Consider the following 24,132-nt stretch of genomic DNA (forward strand, 5'->3'; position numbering starts at 1 on the left):
TGATAAGAGGGATGAAGGATGGAGAGACTGAAACAGAACTTGAAAGTGTTGGAGAGACTGGTGTAAGAAGGAAGAGGTCAGAGGGCACTGATAGGAGTGTTGGGCTGGGTCAGGAGAAACTCGTTACGTTGGCTTCTCTACAATCTGAACCACCATCTCAGTCCATGTGTAGAACCAGATCAGATCTACTGTCCACTGGTGTATGTCATGCTGACCGTGGGGAAAGCAGGTCTGAATAAATGTGTCCCAAATGACACCATATTCCATTTATAGTGCACTACTTTTGACCAAAGGCTCATAGGGTGCCACCTGGGACACAGAACATGATCTGTTCTGCTGTTTACCTACCTGCCATTTCCTTCTCAAGATGTACTTCTTCATCCTCTCCTTGGACAGCTTCTTGGCCTCCATTTTGCCAGTGTCTTGTTTTAACCACGGGTGCTCATAGCACTGATCACATGTCAGTCTAGCCCTAAGATCACAGAGACACATGCACATTGAGAGGCGCAGACTTTATTCGCACTGTATTACAAAACATCAGATAGAAATTTGGACCGAGATATGGGATTACGTCCCAAATGGCACAATATTCCATATATAGTGCACTACTTTTGACCAGAGCCCTAGTCAAAAGTAGTGCACTACTTGGGGAATAGGGTGCCATTTGGGATGCATAGAGTCCAAGGCAACCGTTGGCAAAAGGAGACTAAATAACAGATATGACACCTAAACAATCTAAACAGAGACATCTGGCAGGCTGATCAAAGCCATTTACACTCAAATCATGTCAGAACTGGGGCTTTGACCCAAATGCCACCCTATTCCGCACACTACTTTATGATAAAGTATGGTAAAGTAGTGCACTGTGTAGGGAATATTGTGCCATTTGGGACACACTTGGCTCTTTAATCAAGCTGTATTTCAGAGAGCCTCATGTTGCTTACTTCATATCTTTCTTCAGCAAGTTGGTAATGAAGTCTTTGGCGTGGTCTGAGATCTCATCGAAGGCGTCGTCTTCAAAGTCCCAGGTGGCCGAGGTCACATTGGAAAGGGTCTCGTTGTCGTTATCCCCCATGAATGGGGACAGGCCACTCACCCTGGGAGATGGAGAGGGGGGTGGGGGTGGAGAGAGGTGGAGCGAGAGAGCAAGAGAAACAGAAAGAAAAGAGAGAGAGAGAGATAAGTATAATGAACGCTTGACCTACAAAACGTCTACCAAAAACCACTTCTGCTCTGCATGGAAAATGCGCCACACCCTGCCGGGCCCTTAAACAGCGCTCACTGGTGAGACTTGGTAAGCGTTCATCACTTTCAACAAAGCCCGTCTTATTGGGCACACCCAGATGTTTTCCGTGCTAGACATTGGTCTTATATCGGTACACCACTAAAGCTTTTTATCCACCATGTACACTTTGAGTCAGGACTCTGTAACAGGATGGATGAAACCTAGCATGCGTCCCAAATGGCACACTATTGGCACCTTATTCCCTTAAGGCTTTGGTCAAGAGTAGTGCCCTACATAGGGAATAGGCAGCTGTTTGGGATGCTACACTGAAATCTCTGAGGCAATAGAGATCAGACAGCCTTACTTCTAACACTGCTATGTAAGCAGTGTGTAATAAATCTTTGTGGACCGAGGAGACCTCACAGAGGTTTGGGGCACTGGAGAGTATTGCTCTGCTCGTTCTCTATATCCATTTACAGGCATAGAGGTTGGAGAGGCCCATACACTGCCTGCCCGCCTGCCTGTGGAAAGTATCTGTTGCTGTGAGCATGGAAGCCCAGAGAAATCCAATAAGGCAGCTTTGAGATTAGGGACACACGGTAGCAAATATACTTTATTTGAATAGTGCCCTATAGATTATCTACAGATGCTCAAATGATCAACAAACTATATTAATGCAACCGCTTGCTAGGTTACAGTTAGGGTTAGGTTAAAGGTTAACCACTTTCAACAAAGGTTAGGATAAGGGTTAGGTTTAATGTTAGGATAAGGGTAAGGGTTAACATTAGGTTAGGATAAGGGTTAGGTTTAGGGTTAATGCTAGGTTATGATAAGGGTTAGGTTTAGGGTTAACATTAGGTTAGGTTTAGGGTTAACATTAGGTTAGGATAAGGGTTAGGTTTAGGTTTAACATTAGGTTAGGATAAGGGTTAGGTTTAGGGTTAGCGGATAGTTTGTATAAATGTTGTCGACAGTTAGTTGAACATTTACAAACAATCTATTTGGGATTAGCCAAATAAAGTGCTAACATAGAAGCTTACTCATTACAAGTAAGAATGGTTATAAGGGTCATTATAACTGGTTTGACACTCACAGGATGTAGCAGATGACCCCTATACTCCACATGTCTGTTGGGTAACTGATTGCTTCATAGTTGATCACTTCAGGGGCCACAAACTCAGGGGTTCCAAACAGAACTTTCAATGTTCCAGAGCTTTCTAGGAGCACAGAGGGGAAGACGGTTTCAAAATGATGGTGTTAATTTAGCATTCATTAGAATAGGAAGTTAATGAACAGATAGATGTTGCTATGATTCTCAATAGGGATGCAAAATTCCAGGAACTTTCCCAGATGGAAGATTTCTGGAATCAGGAGGGAATAAGCAGGATATCCAGGAATCCTCCCACCAGGATTTCTGGGAAACCTGGGAATTTGGGGAAAGTTACCGGAATTTCACAACCCTATATCTGAAAATGTCCTGTGCACATGAGGCCTGGTTACCTAGTCTGCGAGCAAGGCCGAAGTCAATGAGTTTGATGGTGCTCCCGGTCTTGTTGACACACATGATATTCTCAGGCTTGAGGTCCAGATGGACGATGCCCTGCTTGTGGATGTAATGAACCCCGTCCACAATCTGCAGCATGTACTTAATGACCTCTCTTTCTGTCAGCTCAAAGTCTTCATCGATGATACGCTCAAACAGCTCCCCGCCAGAGATTCTGCAGAGAAAGAGAAAGAGAGAGAGAGAGAAAGAGAGAGAGAATGATGGTTGAGATCCTGCAAAACACATTACAGCCAAATATGGAAATCCTTCACAGGATATCAAACACTTGTCATTTTAGAGTACCTCAAATATCGTTTTTTTTTAGCTTTGACAGCTTACAAGACATATCATCTAAAATTAGTACTAAGGACAATTGCGGTTTTAAATGAGAGTCAAGTGAGTCCAGTGTTCTTCTGTCAGTGTACCATTTGATAATGCTATAAAAACAAGAGGGGAAATGGTCCAGTCTAATGTGTTTACATCTCAAATACTTGGCAAGTGAACTTTTTCCAAGCATCACCACATAAAAAAGCCAACATTTCTGTCTGTGTGAAGTGTCTGTCTGGTCAAAAAGAATCATTAGCCACGAATAATGGAGATGTTTAAATGTAAATCAATTTCCTTTGACATTTGACATTCTCCAAAAAAAACATTATCATATCAATTTTCATACTCAGATACACTACATCACCAGAAGTATGTGGACACCCCTTCAAACTAGTGGATTTAGCTATTTCAGCCACACCCGTTGCTGATAGGTTTATAAAATCCAGCACACAGCCATGCAATCTCCATAGAGAAACATTGGCAGTACAATGGCCTTACTGAAGAGCTCAGTGGGATGTCACCTTTCCAACAAGTCAGTTTTATCAAATTTCTGCCCCTGCTAGAGCTGCCCTGGTCAACTGTAAGTGCTGTTACTGCGAAGTAGAAACGTCTAGGAGCAACAACGGCTCAACCGCAACGTGGTAGGCCACACAAGCTCAGAGAACGGGACCGCCGAGTAGCCCGTATAAATCATCTGTCCTCGGTTGCAACACTCACTACCGAGTTCCAAACTGCTTCTGGAAGCAACATCAGCAATAGAACTGTTTGTCGGGATCTTCATGAAATGGGTTTCCATGGTCGAGCAGCCACACACAAGCCTAAGATCACCATGCACAATGCCAAGCGTCGGCTGGAGTGGTGTAAAGCTCACCGCCATTGGACTCTGGTGCAGTAGAAACGCGTTCTGTGGAGTGATGAATCATGCTTCACCATCTGACAGTCCAATGGACGAATCTGGGTTTAGCCAATGCCAGGAGAAAGCTACCTTCTCCAATGCATAGTGCCAACTGTAAAGTTTGTTGGAGGAGGAATAATGGTCTTGGGCTGTTTTTCATGGTTCAGGTTAGGCACCTTAGTTCCAGTGTGAAGGGAAATCTTAACGCTACATCATATAATGAATGACATTCTAAACGATTCTGTGCTTCCAACCTTGTGGCAACAGTTTGGGGAAGGCCCTTTCCTATTTCAGAATGACAATGCCCCCATGCACAAAGCGAGGTCCAAAAAGTAATGGATTTTTCGAGATCGGTGTGGAAGAACTTGACTGGCCTGCACAGATCCCTGACCTCAACCCTATCGATCACCTTTGGGATGAATTGGAACGCCGACTGCAAGCCAGGACTAATTGACCAACATCAGTGCCCGATCTCACTAATGCTCGTGGCTAAATGGAAGCAAGTCTCAGCAGAAATGTTCCAACATCTAGTGGAATGTTCTTCCCAGAAAAGTGGAGGCTGTTATAGCAGGAAAAGGGGTAACAACTCCATAATAACACCCATGATCTTGGAATGAGATGTCCGACGAGCAGGTAGCCACATACTTTTGGCCATGTAGTGTATTCTGTCAAGTGAAAATCCTCAAGATCAAAACTGCAAATGGACCTGTATTCATTCCAGTTGTATACCTACTAAATAACATTCTGTTTCGTTTCTAGTAAACTATATAGGGAATCGGGTGCCATTTAGGATACATCCCGTGTAACCTAAAAGAATATCAACTTTATGTAAAGTATGGGTTAAATATACTCACATTTCCAAAACCATGACGATGTCCGACTTGCCTTCGAAGGCATCAATGCACTGGACAAGTTTGGGGTGATGGAGGGAGTTCATTATAGCAATCTCTTGTCTCACATTATCTTTCTCTTTTGCAGAGTAGGCCTTGATGAACTTTCCAGCCCAATGCTTTTTCGTTCCCTTTTCCAAAAGTTTGAATACCTGTCCGAATTTCCCCCTAAAGCACAGAAAAGGAAAAGGATCATTTTTTGGAGTCTGATACAGAGGATATCATGGATGAGAGGCATGCGCAGTAGGCCTACTGCACATGTAGATACATGTGTCAATCTGGACCAATGCTTTGCTGACCAACATGTTGTCTACATCCCAAATTGGCACCCTATATAGTGCCCAAATCTTCTGACCAGGGCCTATAGGCCCTGGTCAGAAGTAGTGTACTATATAGGGAATATGGTGCCTTTTGGGACATAGTCGTTGTTGATAGGTGGGTACTCACGTTCCGAGCCTCTCCTCCACATCATACAGATCCTTGACTTTCACATCTGTTCTAACGGTCACATCTCTGTAGTCTGGCTCTTTCTCTGAACATCAGAACATGACACTTATGAGTCATTATGGATGCTTATAGTCACTGTCATAACACACTATAAGGGCATTTTAAGGATATTATAAAACATTTCAGGTATCATAAAAGGTGTTACCAGAATATATTTTTTAAAGGAATCAATTACATATAAACTTGGAATATTGGATTGGATTGGATTAAACATACCTTCATCATCCTCAACATCCTCCTTTTCTGTTAGAATAAATGATCAGAAAGGTTGTTAGTCATTAGTATGAATCAATCATTATTAGTATGAATTAATAATCATTAATACAAATCAATGTCTGACACAATGAAAATGGCTTGTTAGTTACCAATGAGTGTGATTCTAATAGTGCTACCAATGAGTGTGATTCTCAGTGAGTGTCACCGATGAGTGTGATTCTCAGTGAGTGTCAGAACACCATAGACGCCACTAGGGGGAGCTCACCCTCTACATCCTCCTCTAACATTGTGACCGCCTCAGACTCGGCACTGGGCTCCCCGATGCCGTAGATATTGACCGCTCGCACCCTGAACTTGTACTGGCGCTGACCCAGCAGGTTCTGGACATTATAGGAGGTGCTGTTGCAGGAGACCAGGTTCTTCCACTCCTTATCCACCGAGTTCCATATCTCTAGGTTGTAGGACTGGACGGCGCTGCCCCCGTCGTAGGTGGGGCCGTACCATGACAGTGTGAGTGTGGAGCGGCGGATGTCTGAGGCGGCTGGAACTCGTGCAGGGGGATCAGGTTTGTCTGGAACACACAGAGGTCACACAGTAGATCAACGCACCAAATGGCGGACATGCTCAGACGCAATACTAGACCTTTCAACAAGCCACACAAAACCATGTTCACATTGTGGTGATAAATGCTCCAGGCTGAGTCCCAAATGGCACCCTGTTCCTATATAGTGCACTAACTTTTGACCCTTTGTGCCCTGGTCAAAAGTAGTGCACTATATAGGGGATAGGGTGCCATTTGGGTTCATAAACCTATAGTTTGATGCCTTTGAAAAGGTGTGATGAGTCACTCGATTTGTGAACATCGGTCAACCCAGTCCTTCCATTCACCAACATCAGTAATGACCGTGCACACAAAAGCTGTGTTGGGAATGAAGCAGCTTCCTGTCTGGCTATAGTGGCTACCTTTTGAACCAACTCCATTCGTCAACAGTAGTTTCACCATATACAGTAATGGCAGCTTCTCCATCAAAGGCACAGTACGGGAAACTGTTCGGGAGCGCAGATTATCAGTGAGAGCCGTGACAGCGAGGCTCCACATGGAGTCTGGATCAGTTTTATGTACTGCTGGTGTCAGACGACATGACCCAGACTGTCTGCTAGGTACAGTACACTTATTCTCCCTGCTTTGTTTAGAGGGATCCCATGTTACCCAAGCTGTTAAAAGCATACCCCCACTTAATCCCCAGTGGTCCCTTGTAAAATACTAAACAAAACCGCCCCAAAGAGCACAGCGTGACATCAACAGCTCAGCCATGCGGGATGATTCAATGTCACCGCAAAAGGGGCCACAAATTACATGAAACAATTCAAAAACCTCTATACTCCATACATACAGTCCAAGAACCATAAACCTAACGCGACGATCATATACATTAACAAGCGTCTAAGTAGTAGGCTATTTTTACCAGCGTCTAACAAGCGCTTTGTGCCTCCTCGTATGCTATTAACAGTTCTCCGGGCACATAAGCGGTTGCGTTTATATGGAGCAGCTCTAGAAATCCTCTTTCCCTGGCTGTGGCGTATTCCCTGAGTTGGACTGGATACACTCCACTATAACAGCAGTGGCAAAGGGCCTCAGACTGAGGCAACAGCTGGAGAGAAAGCACAGCCTTAAAAGGCCACTGGAGATCCCTGCAACGGCCTGTTAGTATTAGGATACAGAGAGTCGGAGCTGGCCCGGCCTGCATACCTTCCCTTCCCCAACAACATTCCCCAAAGCTACAGGACCGCTATTTTTACGAGAGACAATACAATGATCGGTATCAGTAGCAGCAGTGGTTTTAAACAGTGAATTATACCATATATTTAATTTGATACAGGGAAAGACTTCCGCAACTCGTAATTGTCTCCTGAATCTCATCAACGGAGCCAGAAACGGCGTCGCTGCCTGACGTGTGAAAAATGGAACGTACCGACAATGGTAAGGTTGAGAGCTGCCTGTCTCAAGCCGTAGCTGTTTCGCAGCTCGATGGTGTAGCAGCCGCAGTGGTCCTGCTGGCTGTTTGCGATGGTCAGTTTACTGGTAGCGTCAGTGGTTTCAATGGTTAAATCACCTTTGACCTCTTGAATCTGCATACAAGACAAAGGCAGTGGTTTCACAGAGAGGATGTGTGTTAGTTGAAACGGTGTTCAAGGCTACAATGATGAGAGCTACATCCTTGAATTAGTACAGTGTAATTAAATATGATATATTTGATGGAGATGGTGGAGATAGTGGATCATTTCAGATCATGGTTAGAGTTGGTCATAGACATGGGTATAGTATTATAGTCAGTGAGGTCCAAAATTATTGACACCCTTGATAAAGATGAACAAAAAATGACTGTATAAAATAATAAATTCAAAATACTGAGCTATATTCTATTCAAGAAAAAAGGGGAAATTATATTATTTTATACCTATACAATTGCTCAGAGAACGAGATTTTGTTTAACAAGTAATATTCTCCCCCCCCCCCCAAAGGTAGGGTTCAAGACCTTTCAATACCTCCTCACCTTGCGAGGGTAACGGCACAGAGCCCTTTTCTAAAATGTTTTATGAGTTAGTAATCACATTGGGACAGATCTTAGACCAATCCTCCCAGAAAAATCCTTCCAGAGCCTTGATATCCTTTGTCTGCGCTTACGGAACGCCCTCTTGAATTCAAACCACAGGTTTTCAAAGTCCGGAGACTGAGATGGCCATCACAAAATGTTGATTTTGTGGCCAATTAACCATTACTTTGTGTATTTTGATGTGTGCTTGGGGTTATTGTCTTACTGGAAGATCCACTTACAGCCAAGTTTCAGCTTCCTGGCAGAGGCAACCAGGCTTTTGGCTAAAATGTCCTGGAACTTGGTAAAGTTCATGATGCCATTGACCTTAACAAGGGCCTCAGGACCACTGGAAGCAAAATAGCCCCATAACATCAAAAATCCACCAAAGTAGGTATGGGCTTCTTTTCTGCTTATGCATTCTCATTTCGACACCAGTTATTTTTGCTAATCTTTATCAAGGTTGTCAATTATTTGGTACAGACTGGTCCTTACTGGTTTGCGGAACTTGAGCCAGGTGCAGTTGACTGGTGGAGCTCCTCCAAACTTACAGAGAATTTCCACCTTCTCCCCTGCCAGAATCTTCATGTCGTCTGGGAACTGGACAATCTGAGGGGGCATAGCTGTACGACACACACAAACACACAAACCAACAGTCACTTCAGCCAGGAACATCTCCATCATCAGAACAAACCTCTGCGTTTGGCAGGCTTGTGACTTTCTGCCCTTGCCCCACGTCATTCCCTTGCTAACGCCTTAATGCTCCCCGGCAGCGAACAAAGCACAACTGCAACAGCTGCTCGGATTGGGTAACTCGCTCCCCTGGCTCTCGTTATTAGAAGGCAGGTTGGTTTACACTACAGCATGGTGAGGGGGATCTCCGATTGCTATTACAGGCACTCTCAGACTTCTGCCAGAGCAGGGAGCAGTACTCTCAGTCTTAGTTAGAGCAGCAAGGTATGGCCAGTGTTTGGCACACAAGCCAGGTCCTCCACGCTATCTACTTCATGCATCACTGTTGTTGGACGAGAGAGCTAGAGTACAGAGTCTGGGGAATCATCTATACCGCTTGTTGACATTTTGGTTGTGGGCTCTTCAGTAGCCCAGAGAGAGTTAGTACAGGGCCCTATTGATCAAGCGACTCCCCGAGTAGGAGTGACGATTAAGGATCAGATAAGAATTTTCGATCACAGTGGACAGGGGGGGGAGCTGATCCTGGACCAGCACTCATACACTGAGACGCCCCTAAGTTACATTTTTGCATGGCAGAGAAGTCTTTCTTACCCTGTTTGGGAGGCATCTTTGTATTTGGTTTCTTTATCCTTGCCTCACCTGGAAAAGAGAAGATCAACGATTACAATTAGGAAGGCAGTTGTGTTAATGCATTTGATAATGGAACAAATTTGAAGATTTGGTACAAATGAATCCCGTGTGTGACTCATGTGTGAAACTTACATGATAAAACATTGATCTGAAACCAGACGGAATCTAAATGTAGTGAGTGTGTAGGATTCACATAAGTGAACGGTCATTGCACTTAATTATTCCATTATTGTGAGCTACAGCAGCAGTAAGCCTTAGAAAGAGCATACTGTACATTGCCGCTCTTTTTCCTAACATCCTTTCTCAAATTGTGCCTGCAGCGATTTCTCTGGAGCCCTGTTAAGAGTTGTTACTTTTGACAGTCAGACTGATCGATTAAAGCAGAGATCACAAGCTAGAAACAGTCCAGCTTGTGAGCAAGCCTCTAATGGAGCACATACTGTGGGAAATATACCACATTTGTAGATTCAGAATCATTGTTTAATTGGTTAATTCATTTGCCTTTAGTCTTACACGTCATTATAACAAATTATCTATAAAACATTGAGTTTTATAACCGCTTATGAGATATTATGGACGCTTATTATAATAGTCAGTGGCATCATAACACATTACAAGTGTATTATAATGCATGATGTGCTTCATTTAAATGTTACCACTAGTTATTCCCAGGACAGTATACGGGAAAGGAGACTAAACTGTGTCTGATAAGTGAAATTGGGGGAGGGAGCTCTTCTCTTGTGGATGTCTTGGGAGAACGAAGGGCTGCCTCTGTGCTCATGTCCTTTGGTATTTGCCTTTTTTGGTAATACTAAAAATAGTCAAAGTATCCAGGAAATAGCTTTTGGCACTATTTATTTGACATTTGATTGCTGTCAAGAAACAATGTGCCAGTAAAACTAACTAATGCAGAGAGTGAGGAGCAACAATATCAATATAAACCAATAACAGTTTAAGCTCCAAGCTCAGTCATACGTTTTTCTGCATGACAGGTCCTCCTCTCTGGAAAGAAAAACATAATTTTTCCAATAGAAAACTTTTTTTGCTCATCGTACCAAAACGATTTGAAGTTGATACAAGTTGTAATTGCACAAACAAAGCATCTACCATTGCGATACAAAACAATATATTTTAGCTCACGTCAAATAGAGAAGACCAACAAAACAGACCAGGCTTTAACAACAGACTAAAATGGTTATGAGCACACCGATTGGCTTTGCAAAGTTTTAGTGCAGAAAATGTTTTATCCTTTTAAGCGTGTGTTTGTTAAGTTTCCATAACAATTAGGTAATTGGTCCTGTTGTCCTGTTCACATGCCTCAGTTCAGATTGGATTTAACTAAACTACTGCGCCCAGCCCTCGAATCAAGAAAACGAATCATTGTTTATATGTTGTAACTATGCAGTTGAGCTTCGAGGCAGTGTATCAGCTAGTTAGTTTAGCCATCCATCTACGGTTCAAGTCTAAAACAGCTCTTTGGTGTATCTTTGAAAAACAGACAGCCATGTGACAAGAGACCTAGTGGAGGACTGAACATTGAAACGTGCAACAAATCATGGAGCACTAGAGAAAGGGAACGGCTGTTTAACCTCTTAAATGTAAAGTCCCCATATTTGGGGATCTTATTAGATGTTATTATTCAATTCAGTCTGGTATGAGAACAGTAGCCCTTAGGTCGAGCCGATGACCTCATTTCAAGATGGCTGCTATATACATTCCGGTTACACCTTGCCCAAACCGGCTGCGCGCGTGTGCCACCGAGCGCTATCGTGCATAAATGTATTTCCCCCCCCCCCCCCCCCACACCAAACGCGATCACGACACGCAGGTTAAAATATCAAAACAAACTCTGAACCAATGATATTAATTTGGGGACAGGTCGAAAAGCATTAAACATGTATGGTAATTTATCTAGTTAGCTTGCACTTGCTAGATAACGTTAATTTGTCCTATTTAGCTAGCTTGCTATCTAATTTGTCCTGGGATATAAACATTGAGTTATTTTACCTGAAATGCACAAGGATCTCTACTCCGACAATTAATCCAAACATAAAACGGCCAACCGAATCGTTTCTAATCATCTCTCCTCCTTCCAGGCTATTTCATGTTTAAATTATATGGTGATCGCGTCTAAACTTTCATTGTATTACCAGACTACCGGCAAAACAGTTTGTCTTTCTATCACCCACGAGGGTATAACCAATGAGGAAATGGCACGTGGGTACCTGCTTTTATAAACCAATGAGGAGATGGGAGACGCAGGACTTGCAGCTCGATCTGCGTCAGAAATAGGAATGAGTTCTATTTTAGCCGTTGGTGTCGCAGACGCTCATTGGCGCGCGCAAGCAGTGTGGGTGCAATAATTGAATAACATGGATTTCTAAATTTATTTTGCGACGCTCGCGCACGCAACGTTTCCGGTCTGGTCAGCATGTTAGCCTTATGAAGCCTAAACAAAATAAACACGGAATACATTGATACACACCGAAATCCGGGACTCCACAGATAATGAGAATGTATTGTCCGTCTGCCTATGACTTATCGTTATTGATCACCAGCCCTGAGAGTCAACATTTTTACCAAATATCTTACAATATAAGCTTCGATTTGGTCCTTGTTTGAGCTATAGCTAAATGGGGGATATGAAATTCATCCTTAGGTTGGTAGGACCAAATCTAGCCTAATGCCAATGTTATGATGTGTGATTTAATGGCAACATCGAATGTCCACCGAGTGACTAGATCTTTGCGCATCAAAAATATGTTGTTGCCTGCTTACGCACTGTAGGCATCCATTACACAGGGGATTGGCTACTATGGCAGCTTGACAGTCTTGTAGCCAATGTGATAAGCTTTCCAGTGATATGCAGCTGACCTGGGTGGGACAAAGCAAGGCCTAGAACCTTTTATGCGTAATTCTAACTATTGCTACCTGGCTCAGAGACGCACCGAGCACGCTACATTTAAAAAAACATATTTCACCTTTATTTAACCAGGTAGGCCAGTTGAGAACAAGTTCTCATTTACAACTGCGACCTGGCCAAGATAAAGCAAAGCAGTGTGACACAAACACAGTTACACATTGGATAAACAAACGTACTGTCAATTACATTACAAACCGATTTCATCGGTTGAATTTCATCGCTTAAGCATAAAAGATGGCTTCTCAAGGGGGTAAAAAAGGTACAAACTAAGAAGATCGAGCAGGAAGCTAGAAAGGCAGCAGCTATGAATAAGTGTACAGACAGAAGCTTTGTATAACATACTGGTTGGACTCGGATCAGGGGCGCGATTTGGACAACGAGGATTTCTACTCCCCCAACAGAGATTACTTTCTAGAAGGATTGGATCCACTTTTAGATCCATAAGTAAATTGTTTTGATGACTTTATATAGTCAATTTTATTTGTGGTTCTCATCTCTGCCTTTGTCTCCAATGTGTTACTGTTTGCATTGTGTGTGTGTTTCACACCTATGTGAGTTACTGCACAGATTAAGTTTAGGCTTGGAGTTTTTACTTTACTGCAATGCCATTTTGCAAATTTAGTCAACTGTAATTCTGTGTGTCTCACAACAGTATATCCCTTTATTTTATTCACCACAGAGTGGAGGATGCAGAGGATTTGGATGATGACGTTTGGGAGCCACCCCTCCCCAGCAAGCGCCCCCGCCGGTCAAGGTCTTCACCCCCCACTGCTATGTCAATCACCAGTCTGATGGTTCTACATCCGCTTTTCATAGACATCGTGAAAAAGAAAATAGATGTTTGTGGCTCTATTGGTCCTAACAGAATCGTTTTCCCCAAGACCAAGGTAAACAAAATGACAAAGACAGCGGAGAGGGGGACCATACGTTGGATCAGGACTAACAAGCTGCTCTTTGTGAAATGGAAGGACACTAGGGAAGTAACCATGCTCACCACACAGCATAAGTCATTCAATAACGACCATGTCTCAAGGAGGGTGAAAAAGGACGAAAGCCCCCATTCCTGTTTCTGCGAAGGACTACAATGCCAGCAGGGGGGGTGTTGACATATCTGATGCTCTGATAGGCTACTACCAGGTCCTCCTCAAGACCAGGAAGTGGTATAATACTTTTTTTTTTACCACTTTGTGGACATTGCTACAGTAAATGCTTTCATTCTCCACAAGCAGATGGCCAAAGCAAAAGGTCAAACCCCTCTCTCCCAGTTGGCCTTCAGAGAGCAGCTGGTGTTGGAAATGGCCGAATTAGGGGCCCAAAGCAACCTCACAACCATCACAAGACCCCCTACTGAAGGAGAGCACCACGGTCCAACACACATGCCAAAAGACAAAAGGAAGAACTGAAAGCATTGCACAAAACACATGGTGGGGGGAAAAAAGGAGGAAATTACAGTTCTTCTGTTCGAAAAGCCAGTTCGCTTTTTGTTTCCTGGCAGAGAGGGACCGCTTCAAAGACTGTCACTAGATGCACAAGCGATGGTGAAAGAGAAATCGAATCATCAACACCTGGAATGTAAAACGAACACGAATGCCATTTGAAATAGTTCAGCTTATTTCTATTTGTGCACCTTTTTTAGTGAAGGACACGTGTGTAACCAAGCTGTGTTTGATAAGACATTTTATATACATATTTTTTATGTATATCTGTTGCTTTTATATTGTTTTTGTAAACAGTTCATTTGTATGTGGGACCAATACATTGGATATGCCTAGGCTAAACATTCAGGCACTTTGGAGAGGTTGAAAAAAACAAATTGGATATCCCCTGTATGTCTCCCGACACCACCACAATGTTTGAGAGAGGTTGGTGTTGTAGAAATGTAGTTTTTATAGTGAACAATAACTTTTAGGCACATTCAGTGTACAAAAACAGTGCAATTACCACATTCGAACACTTTGGAGAGGTTGAAAAGACACTAATATCCCATAACATGAGTGAAGTTGACATGGTAGAACTCGTGTTTTTATACTGATTTTTTTTTTAAAGGGGATTGCAAATATGTAATAGCACTGGAATTATCTAATTTACAGACATGTGCCACTTTGGACAGGATTAGGGACACTTGTAAACGTCCCGTGACTACACCTGACACCATTTCTAGTTGTTAGGTCTATCAATCCCATTTTTTTTCTGATATTGTTCACATGTTGTGGAAGCCATCTGATGTGTTTCCAACTCTGGACATCAATAATTCACTTATAGCTCGTCAATGAAAGATTACTTTCAAAATAATAATACAAAAAAGGTTATTTTGTGTGAGCTTGATCGTGTATTCTGAACTATGTAACTACCATCTATCTTCTGATCATTTCCTCAATCTCCCAGATGTATTTCCAAATATACCAAGTTTTGACATGTCAGAGTCATGTAATTACACACGAATAGAAGTTACTTTTGGGAATGTCTATTTAGGTGGAAATCTAAATGTTGCCTTTACATTTAAGAGGAAAGAATAGACTCTGGTAGGAAAAGGATCACACCGGCACCATGGTACATTGCTCAATGTCACACACAATCATCTGCACCAGAAGCTCTTCAAATTTTCTACATTATAACTGTCCTTTGTGACAAATCATTAATCAATGCCACTAATACCTATGTTTTTAGTCACTCACAACGTAGTCTTGACCCTAGATGCTGATCTGGGATCAGTTTAGCATTTCCCCCCACTAATGGTTAGGATTGGGTGATAGGAAGCTGATCCTAGATCTGTACCTAGGGGACACTTTAACCTGGAGCCCTCTACCCATCAGTGGGTCCCGAGTCCCGACCCATCCTTTGAAAAACACTGTTCTGCATAAACAATCAGTGTCAATGTAAAGGCACTATATCTTAAACTATATTACAGCATCCTTAGCATGGGTCAAAGACAATATCTGTAACCTTACTACTAATTAATATGCCAGCACCCAGGATATCAAGTCTTGATGGTTCCTGGTCCATATAGAGTCAAGAACAGTGAGCAGCAGAGCAAGTGCTCCATGTTACCCAGTCTTTTGAGAGATGTTGAAGCTGTCAAAACAAGTCGGGCCTTAAGCCTTCCCCAGGGGGCCTGTGCACCCATGATCTGGATTCCTCACACAGGCGGTCAGACAACGTGGAGCCATTGTATTGCACGGCCTGGCCTGTGTCACAATCAGGTTGTAAATGCTCAGCATCTAGAGAAACAGCAGCTCAAAAAACCATTCAATTCCCCGATGAGCACTATCTATTTCATAATAGAGGGATAACGTTACATCTCACTTGTCAAGCATTGTTACAGGCTGACGAGAGGAGTAGAGGCGCAGACGAAAGCAGTTTGATGTACGAGGTGTTGGAGCAGGCAACCACATTGGCATTCCACTCTGTGTTCTCTCTGTGGCCAGCATGCTCCGTTTGTGTGGAGAGAGGAGGAGTATAGGGGAGAGGAGAAAAGATGAGAGGAGAGGAGATGCTGAGCCACCAAATAGTACAGTGCATTCTGAGGTCCGCAGGACCCTGCAGTGCTGGACTGTGCCCCCAAGCGTAAGGTAAATAATCGTGCAGATGTTTGAGTTTTCCAGTGGGCATGAAAAAGTTGCTTGTTTTCATAGCACTGCACTACTGGCGCAATTCCCATGGCTCACCACGCTCTGTGACTGGAGTTAGATACACCACACAAGCAAGAGCAACAGCTTTAGAAAAACCATAAGAAGGCTGACACCATCAATAGCTTACTCAAACGCACTTAAGGATTCAATAAATTACAGTCATTATATTTTGCTGGGCCCAATGATGAATCAGCATTTCACTGTTATATATATATATATACACTCAAATAAAATAGTATTTGTCACATGCTCTGAATACGACAGGTGTAGACTTTACCATGAAATGCTTACTTGCGAGCCAATACACAACAATGCAGAATGAAAAAAGTAAGAACAATTTGCTAAACATTTAAAAGGAAAAAAAGGAAAGACAATGTGCTGGGGTACGAGGTAATTGGGTTAATATGAACATATAGGTAGGGGTTAAAGTGACTAGGCAATCAGGATAGATTAAAAAAACAGAGTAGCAGCAGCGTATGTGAAGAGTGTGAAAGTCTGTCTGTGTGTGTGCCGTCAATATGCATGTGTGTGTGTTTTGTGTGTTTTTTGTGTATGTGTGTGTGTATATATGTTGGAGTGTCGGTGTAGGATGTGTGAGTGTGTGGGTAGAGTCTAGTGAGTGTGCATTGAGCTGGTCCTTGAGAGTCAGTGCAAATAAAAGGGGCTCAATGCAAATAGTCAGGGAAGCCAACGTATAGCTTCGGGGTAGAAGCTGTTCAGGAGCCTTTTGGTCCCAGTATTGGTTCTCCGGTACCGATTATCGTATGGTAGCAGAGAGAACAGTCTATGACTTGGCTGGTTGGAGTCTTTGGCAATATTTAGAGCCTTCTTCTGACACCGCCTGGTATAGAGGTCTTAGATGGCAGGGACCTCATCCCTTGTGATGTACTGGGCCATATGCACTACCCTCTGTAGCGCTTTGCGGTCAGATGCCAAGGAGTTGCCATACCAAGCGGTGATGCAGCCAGTCAAGATGTTCTCAATGGTGCAGCTATTTTTTTGAGGATCCGAGGGCCCATGACAAGTATTTTTATCCTCCTGAGGGGGAACTGTGTTGGAGTGTTTGGACCATGATAGGTCCTTAGTTATGTGGACACAGAGGAACTTGAAGCGCTTGATTCGCTCCACTACAGTCCCGTTGATGTGAATGGGGGCATGCTCGGCCTTCCGTTTCCTGTAGTCCACGATCAGCTACTTCGACCTGCTGACATTGAGGGAGAGGTTGTTATCTGGCAATGTGGTGACAGGACCTCTGACCTCCTCCCTATAGTCTGTCTCATCGTCATTGGTGATCATCAGGCCTACCACCGCCGTGTCGTCAGCAAACTTAATGACGGTATTGGTGTCGTGCACGGCCACGCAGTTGTGGGTGAACAGGGAGTACAGGAGGGGACAAAGCATGCACCCCTGAGGGCCCCCCGTGTTGAGGGTCAGATTGGTGGATGTGTTGTTGCCTATCCTCACCACCTGGGGCCGGACCGTCAGGAAGTCCAGGATCTAGTTTCAGAGGGAAGTGTTCTTTCCCAGGGTCCTTAACTTTGTGAGAAGTTTGGGGGGCCTTATGGTGTTGAACGTTGAACTGTAGTGAATGAACAGTATTCGCACAAAGGTGGTCCTTTTGTCCAGGTGGGCAGCGTGGAGTGCAATAGAGATTGTGCCATCTGTTGGGGTGTTATGCAAATTGGAGTGAGTCCAGGGTGATGGTGTTTATGTGAGCCAGCCTTTCAAAGCATTTCAGGGGCACATATGTGAGTGCTACGGGGCAATAGTCACTTACACAGGTTACTTTGGCATTCTTGGGCACAGGGACTATGGTGATCTGCTTGAAACATGTAGGTATTACAGACTGGGTCAGGGAGAGATTGAAAATGTCAGTGAAGACACTTGCCAGCTAGTCAGTGCATGCTCTGAGTACACATCCTGGTAATCTGTCTGGCCCTGCGGTCTTGTGAATGTTAGCCTGTTTAAAAAGGTCTTACGCACGTCACCTACGGAGAGCGTGATCACACAGACGCCCGGCGCGGCTGGTTCGCTCATGCATGGTTCAGTGTTGCTAGCCTCAAAGCTAGCACAGAAGGCATTTAGCTCATCTTGCAGGCTCCTGTCACTGGGGAGCTCACAGCTGGGTTTTCCTTTGTTATCCATGATAGTATGCATGTCCTGCCACATCCGACGAGTGTCAGAGCCGGTGTAGTAGGATTCGCGCTTAGTCCTGTATTGATGCTTTGCCTGTTTGATGGTTCGTTGGAGGGCATAGCGGGATTTCTTATAAGCGTCCAGATTAGTGTTCTGCTCCTTGAAAGTGGCAGCTCTACCCTTTAGCTCAGTACAGATGTTGCCTGCAATCATGGCTTTCGGTTGGGATATGTACGTACGCATGGCCACTGTGGGGACGATGGTCGTCGATGCATCTATTAATGAAGCTGGTGGCTGATGTGGTAAATTCCTCAATGCCATCGGATGAATCCTTGAACATATTCCAGTCTGCGCTAGCGAAACAGTCCTGTAGCTTAGCATCCGCTTAATTGGACCACTTCCGTATTGAGTGAGTCACTGGTACTTCCTGCTTTAGTTTAGCTTGTAAGCAGGAATCAGGAGGATAGAATTATGGTCAGATTTACCAAATGGAGGGCGGGGAAGAGCTTGGTATGCGCCTGTGTGTGTGGAGTAAAGGTGGTCTAGAGTTTTTTTTACCCTCTAGTTGCACGGGTGACATGTTGGTAGATATTAGGTGGGACGGATTTCAGTTTTCCTGCATTAAAATCATAGGCCAAACAGTTAAGATCAGAGCAACAAAAAAAAACACACAAAATAGCACAAATGGTCAAGAGCCCGTAAAACGGATGCTATTTCCTCCAGCGCCATTTATCATATCTGCAGCAAGGCTTGCTGTCTAGTACCATTGTAAAATAACTACATCTCTTTGAGATCCATAAGCACTGACCCCAAATATCACAGAGTTCATGTACTCTAAAGCTTCACATGACATGATTCCAATACCCCATGGGAACATTGTTGTGAGTGAATCATTCTTAAACAGAATTACCTCCAACCCTAGCCAATGCTGTGAACTTTAAACACATATTTACTTGTTTTGAATCTCTCCTACTTGGGAATCCATCATTATAAAGAGAGAATAGCGTGGACTAATCATCAGGGGCTCTCATGTCCGGTCTCTGCCTCATGTGTTTTATTAAAACGCTCACCACACAGCTCTTAGTTTTAGAGCTTGTTTGGATCAGCCCACATTCCAGCAGGACAAAAGCATATCCCCGAAGCTGGCAGATTTTCTGCAGAACCGCCGAGTATAGGAAAAAGAGGTCAGAGCATACGAGTCAAGAGAGGGCTAAGGAGCAGGCAGACGAAAGCCTTACATGGAAGTTTGGGAGAGGAGGTTGAGTGAACGGGGCAGCCATGCAAAAGGTCCCTCTCTCCCTCCCCTCTCTTTCCCTCTCCCTTTCTCCTTGGGCATGTTTTAAGTTTGAGTAAGTGTCCTGGGCTTAAAGACAAACAGCACTCAATTAGCTCTGTCAAACATCACAGAGGAGAGGGGTGTAATAGTGGCCTCTGACCCCTGGAAGGAACCATCCAGGCTAGAGGCAGGAGGGATAAATGCACATTCTTCATGCCCAGCCCTGAGTGTGCCTGATTCAAAGCCTTTTATGTAAAGGTGGATCTGCGTGCTTGACTCAGGGCAAGGGGGGAGTCGACTGCAGGATTCTTTACAGGCTAATGCTTACGTCATTAAATCATATGGAAAAGAATGTGCAGTATAGCACATAACTCTATAGAACTCCTACCTACTCCTCCAGCTTGAAAAGATTAAGACCACCAATAAGAAAATAACATCTTCTCTATAATCTTCCCCAACACCTTTACCATAAATCTAACTTAAAGTACGGACACCACTTTGGATAAAAGATAGATACAGATTTACTGATCACAGTGTTCATGTTCGTTCTCTACACAGAGAAAAGAGATTGGCCAGATTTAATGAGTGAGTTTGGGGTCAGAACAATATTTGATTTTCGTTCACATGCTATAAAGAGCCCCAACCCGCTGAGAGAGGGAGGCAGGCTGCAGCAGTGGGAAAGACAGAGAGATCCCACACCGCTCCTTTTTGGGAAATAAGGAAGCACATATTTTGGAAACTCACTCTCTGAGGTAGGGGTGGAGGGCTTCTTGATCTTCTTGTCAGCTGCAGTCGAGTTTGTGTCTGTAGGATCTACGGAAGAGGGGGAGAAAAAAAAAACATGGCCCCAAAAATATGCTACTTATTTCCATTTCTTTCTTATCTGATAAACTATCAGTAACAGCAGCTAACCATTGTCTCTTAAAGTACTTAATACAAATGGACCATTCATGTTAAAAATGGAATGATTCTCTGGGAACTTTCAATAAATTCGCTGGCTTTCCCGAAATCCTGGTTGGAGGCTTCCCGGAATCAGGAGGGAATAAGGGAAACCAGGGAATGTATTACAAGCTCCCAGAATTGTGCAACCCTGCTCTGGACTATTTAAGGTGGACTGAATCATACTTGCTAAATAATGTTTCAGTATCTCATACTTTAGCATTAACATCAACAGTAGAAGTATGATAAAGTTAAACTAATTTGTACTTGCTTGGGAATCTAAAACTAGGATTGAACTGTGCGTGCCTGGATATTGTTTTGATCCGGGCCTGTTAATGAGTGCTGGGGGGGCTGGGGGAGGAGGACGTGCAGGGGGAATCTGGAACAGGGACTCCAGCTAGGCTAATCTGTCCGCTGTAATTGCAGGAAGTGTCTGGGCTGAGGCCGGGGCGGCCGTGAGGCTGAGGGGGACCCATGGGAGTGGGGAGCAGTCAGAGGGACACGTCAGCCTGAAACAACTCACCATCCACCAGCACCATGCAGGAACACTCAGCTTTACCGGCAGAGTTCTCTGCCCGGCACTTGTACTGGCCCTGGTCCTCGGGCAGGGCCTTGTCGATGGTCAGGGAGCACTGGCCTCCTGCGGGAAAACAAAGATACACACACGAGGGACCTTAGCTACAGTGGCCCCAATAGACACACACAGTGGCCACCAATACACACACAGACAACCATAGCCAGAGAGGCCTCCATTACTACCCTATGGCTCCATGAGAACATACTAACATACTTCATGTGTTATGGCGGGACGTAAATGAGAAATGTAAACTTCCCTCTCAGAGCCTGAAGCTATGCATTATTCAGCATGACCTTCGGTGACACTAAAGTGAGAATAAACATGACCTGGAGGGTCACCAAGTAATAATTCCATTGTATCATTACTAGACATGGCTGTGTGACAGTTGGGATTTGGGTCTGTTTCTCTGAAATAACAGCTGGGGGTTGAGGAGTGTGCCACATTTTTATGTTACCTTGCTACTGCCTGTTGATCATCTTATTAAAATTTCCCCTACCCCTAGCTCTGGCCCAGGGCGTCATTTGTCTGCGCTCTCACTAACAGAGAGGCAACTCGTTGTTGTTATGGGACCAGAGCAACTCTTACCCTCTGCTACCACAAGGACAAACTATGGACTAACTCATCCCCATACAGTTGCACAGTAACTGGACATACACAGTGGAGCAGGAAGGCCAGAGTCTCAGGCAATGTGAGAAATCTCCACAGCTCATCAGCACATCAAGCTGCCTGAAATAAGAGCTGAAATGATGGATAGCTGAAATGATGGATGGCTGCATCCCAAATGACACCCTATTTCCTATGGGCCTTGGTCAAAAGTAGTGCACTATTTAGGGAACAGGGTGCCGTTTGGGACAAACATGATGTGTGTGTGTGTGTGTATGTGTGTGTGTAGGTGCGTGAGGGACCCCCAAGAGCCCAGAAAAAGGGAATTAGCTATTATTACTCTATTACTCACTTTATACCACGTTGTATATGAGAGGGGCTTTTTACATGGAACCAGTACAAAATATATCGGCGCTATGATGACATCGATGACAAAAAGTTCTACAGCTGCTCCAACGAGAGCATTCTGACTGGTTGCATCACCGCCTGGCATGGCAACTGCTCGGCCTCCGACCACAAGGCGCGGGTAGTGCGTACGGCCCAGTACATACCAGGCAGTGTCAGAGGAAGGTCCTAAAAATTGTCAAAGGATCCAGCCACCCTAGTCATAGACTGTTCTCTCTACTACCGCACGGTAAGCGGTACCGGAGCGCCAAGTCTAGGTCCAAAAGGCTTCTTAACAGCTTCTACTCCCAAGCCATAAGACTCCTGAACAGCTAATCAAATGGCAACCGGGACTATTTGCATTGACCCCCCCCCCCCTTTTAACGCTGCTGCTACTCGCTGTTTATTATCTAGGCATAGTCACTTTACCCCTACCTACACGTACACATTACCTCAATTACCTTGACTAACCTGTACCCCCGCACATTGACTCGGTACCGGTACCCCCTATATATAGCCTAGTTATTATTTTATCGCTACTCTTATTTTTTACTTTAGTTTATTTAGTAAACATTTTTCTTAAATTGTATTTTTCTAAAAACTGCATTGTTGGTTAAGGGCTTGTAAGTAATCATTTCACGGTAAGGTCTACACTTGTATTCGGTGCGTGTGACAAATACAATTTGATTTGATCGACTTCCCTATGTAAAGGGATATGTTCCCGTCATATCCCATATCAAATGCCTGTAATACTTTGGTGAAGGAGGGAAAACTCAGTCATATCACTGTCTTTCTGTCTGTCATATGCACACCACTTTCTCATATTAGAAGCCAAGCCTCCACAGACATGAATAATGCATTAATGAAATGGAATGCGTCCCAAATGGTAGCCTAGTCCCCATGTCCCTAAAACTCAACTCTGGACCCTGAAGCCAGTTAGTTCCACGGTGATTTTTCATTGTTCCCCTCTAATCAGGGACTGATTTACATAGGTGCAATTAACTATCAGGTAGAACAGAAAACCATCGTGCTCCGGACCTCGTAGGGTAAGAGTTGAATACCCCTGCCCTACGTAGGGCACTACTTTTGGGCTCTGGACTATAAAAAGGGAATAGGGTACCATTTGGGAGGCAGACATGGTCGGTTTAGTAGTAGGCCACACATTTACCTTCGTTGGACAGCTTGATAAACTTGGAGGGCTTGATGACCTTCCCGTCTAGTGTCCAGGTAGTAGTAGCAGGGGGGTCACAGGTCACCTGGCACTGTAGCCGCAGTCGAGCCCCATCCACCACTCTCACATCACTCAGCTTCTGACTGAACGCTGGCTCCTTTCCAATGTTGTTATTCTTCTTATCAATAATCCCACCATCCACACAGTTGACAGCGTTCTTCTCCTTCTCTTTCTTGTCAGGGGAAGAAGCAGGAGCTTTGGGTGTTGCTGCTGCCGGTGCCAGAGCTGCTGCTGGAGCAGGGCTCTCCCCGTTGTTCGCCAAGCTTGTCTGCTTCTTCTTGTTGGCCAGAACCGATCTAAAATCTGCAGGCTCTCCTTTCTCGGCAGGAGCAGGGCCTGGTTTCGCGGCTCCCCCCTTCTTCCCCAGGACGGCTCTGAAGTCCACCTGCGCGGGGGCGTTGACCTTCCTCTCATCTTCAGACAGGGTCTTCGGCTTGACCCCTCTGGGTTGGAGCTGGCTCCTGAAGTCCATCTGTTCCGCCGTGATCTCCTTCAGGTCCTCCTCGGAGACGCTCTTGGTGGTGACTTTCCTGCCCAGCACCGTGCGGAAGTCGCGCTGCTCGGCCTCCTGCAGGCGGATCTGGTCCTCGCGGTGCTCCTTGGTCTCCACGCGCCTCTTCAGGAGTCCCCGGGCTGCACTGGGCTCCTCTGACTCCACTGGCTTCTGCTGCTGCTGAATGGAGCTGCTGCTAGTGCTGCTGCTCGGTGCTCCTCTGCCTCGCACTGTCCCGTCCACTCCTCCCACACGCTGACAAGGCTCAAGCCTGCAGTAGCACAGAGAGACAGAGGAGGAAAAAAACAGTGGTCGTTTAAAAGCCCCGACATCCACTGGTTAATTGGGGGGGGACCACAACTCAACTTGATGTTACATCAGAGATGACTTCAGTAGCCTTATAAGGGCATGCACTCTGAAC

The 24,132-nt window shown here is 44.6% G+C and overlaps 1 protein-coding gene across 3 annotated transcripts in view; it reads right to left on the bottom strand.

Moving 5' to 3' along the window:
• LOC129821341 (myosin light chain kinase, smooth muscle-like) overlaps positions 1-24,132 on the bottom strand; it is an 88,753-nt gene that overhangs the window by 3,853 nt on the left and 60,768 nt on the right. For 2 of the 3 annotated variants that reach the window (XM_055878927.1, XM_055878929.1), the window contains 14 exons: positions 23,156-23,982; positions 20,947-21,063; positions 20,229-20,297; positions 9,482-9,529; positions 8,693-8,820; positions 7,577-7,733; positions 5,869-6,174; positions 5,604-5,630; positions 5,328-5,412; positions 4,845-5,048; positions 2,726-2,943; positions 2,319-2,442; positions 945-1,097; positions 349-472 (listed from right to left, as the gene is read on the bottom strand). In XM_055878927.1, the coding sequence (XP_055734902.1) occupies positions 349-472; positions 945-1,097; positions 2,319-2,442; positions 2,726-2,943; positions 4,845-5,048; positions 5,328-5,412; positions 5,604-5,630; positions 5,869-6,174; positions 7,577-7,733; positions 8,693-8,820; positions 9,482-9,529; positions 20,229-20,297; positions 20,947-21,063; positions 23,156-23,982 (2,587 nt within the window). The remainder of the gene's footprint in view (positions 1-348; positions 473-944; positions 1,098-2,318; positions 2,443-2,725; positions 2,944-4,844; positions 5,049-5,327; positions 5,413-5,603; positions 5,631-5,868; positions 6,175-7,576; positions 7,734-8,692; positions 8,821-9,481; positions 9,530-20,228; positions 20,298-20,946; positions 21,064-23,155; positions 23,983-24,132) is intronic. The other variant, XM_055878928.1, reaches the window with a different exon arrangement.

The sequence above is a fragment of the Salvelinus fontinalis genome, chromosome 23 (genome assembly GCF_029448725.1).
Source record: "Salvelinus fontinalis isolate EN_2023a chromosome 23, ASM2944872v1, whole genome shotgun sequence".
In the NCBI taxonomy this organism is placed as follows: Eukaryota; Metazoa; Chordata; class Actinopteri; order Salmoniformes; family Salmonidae; genus Salvelinus; species Salvelinus fontinalis.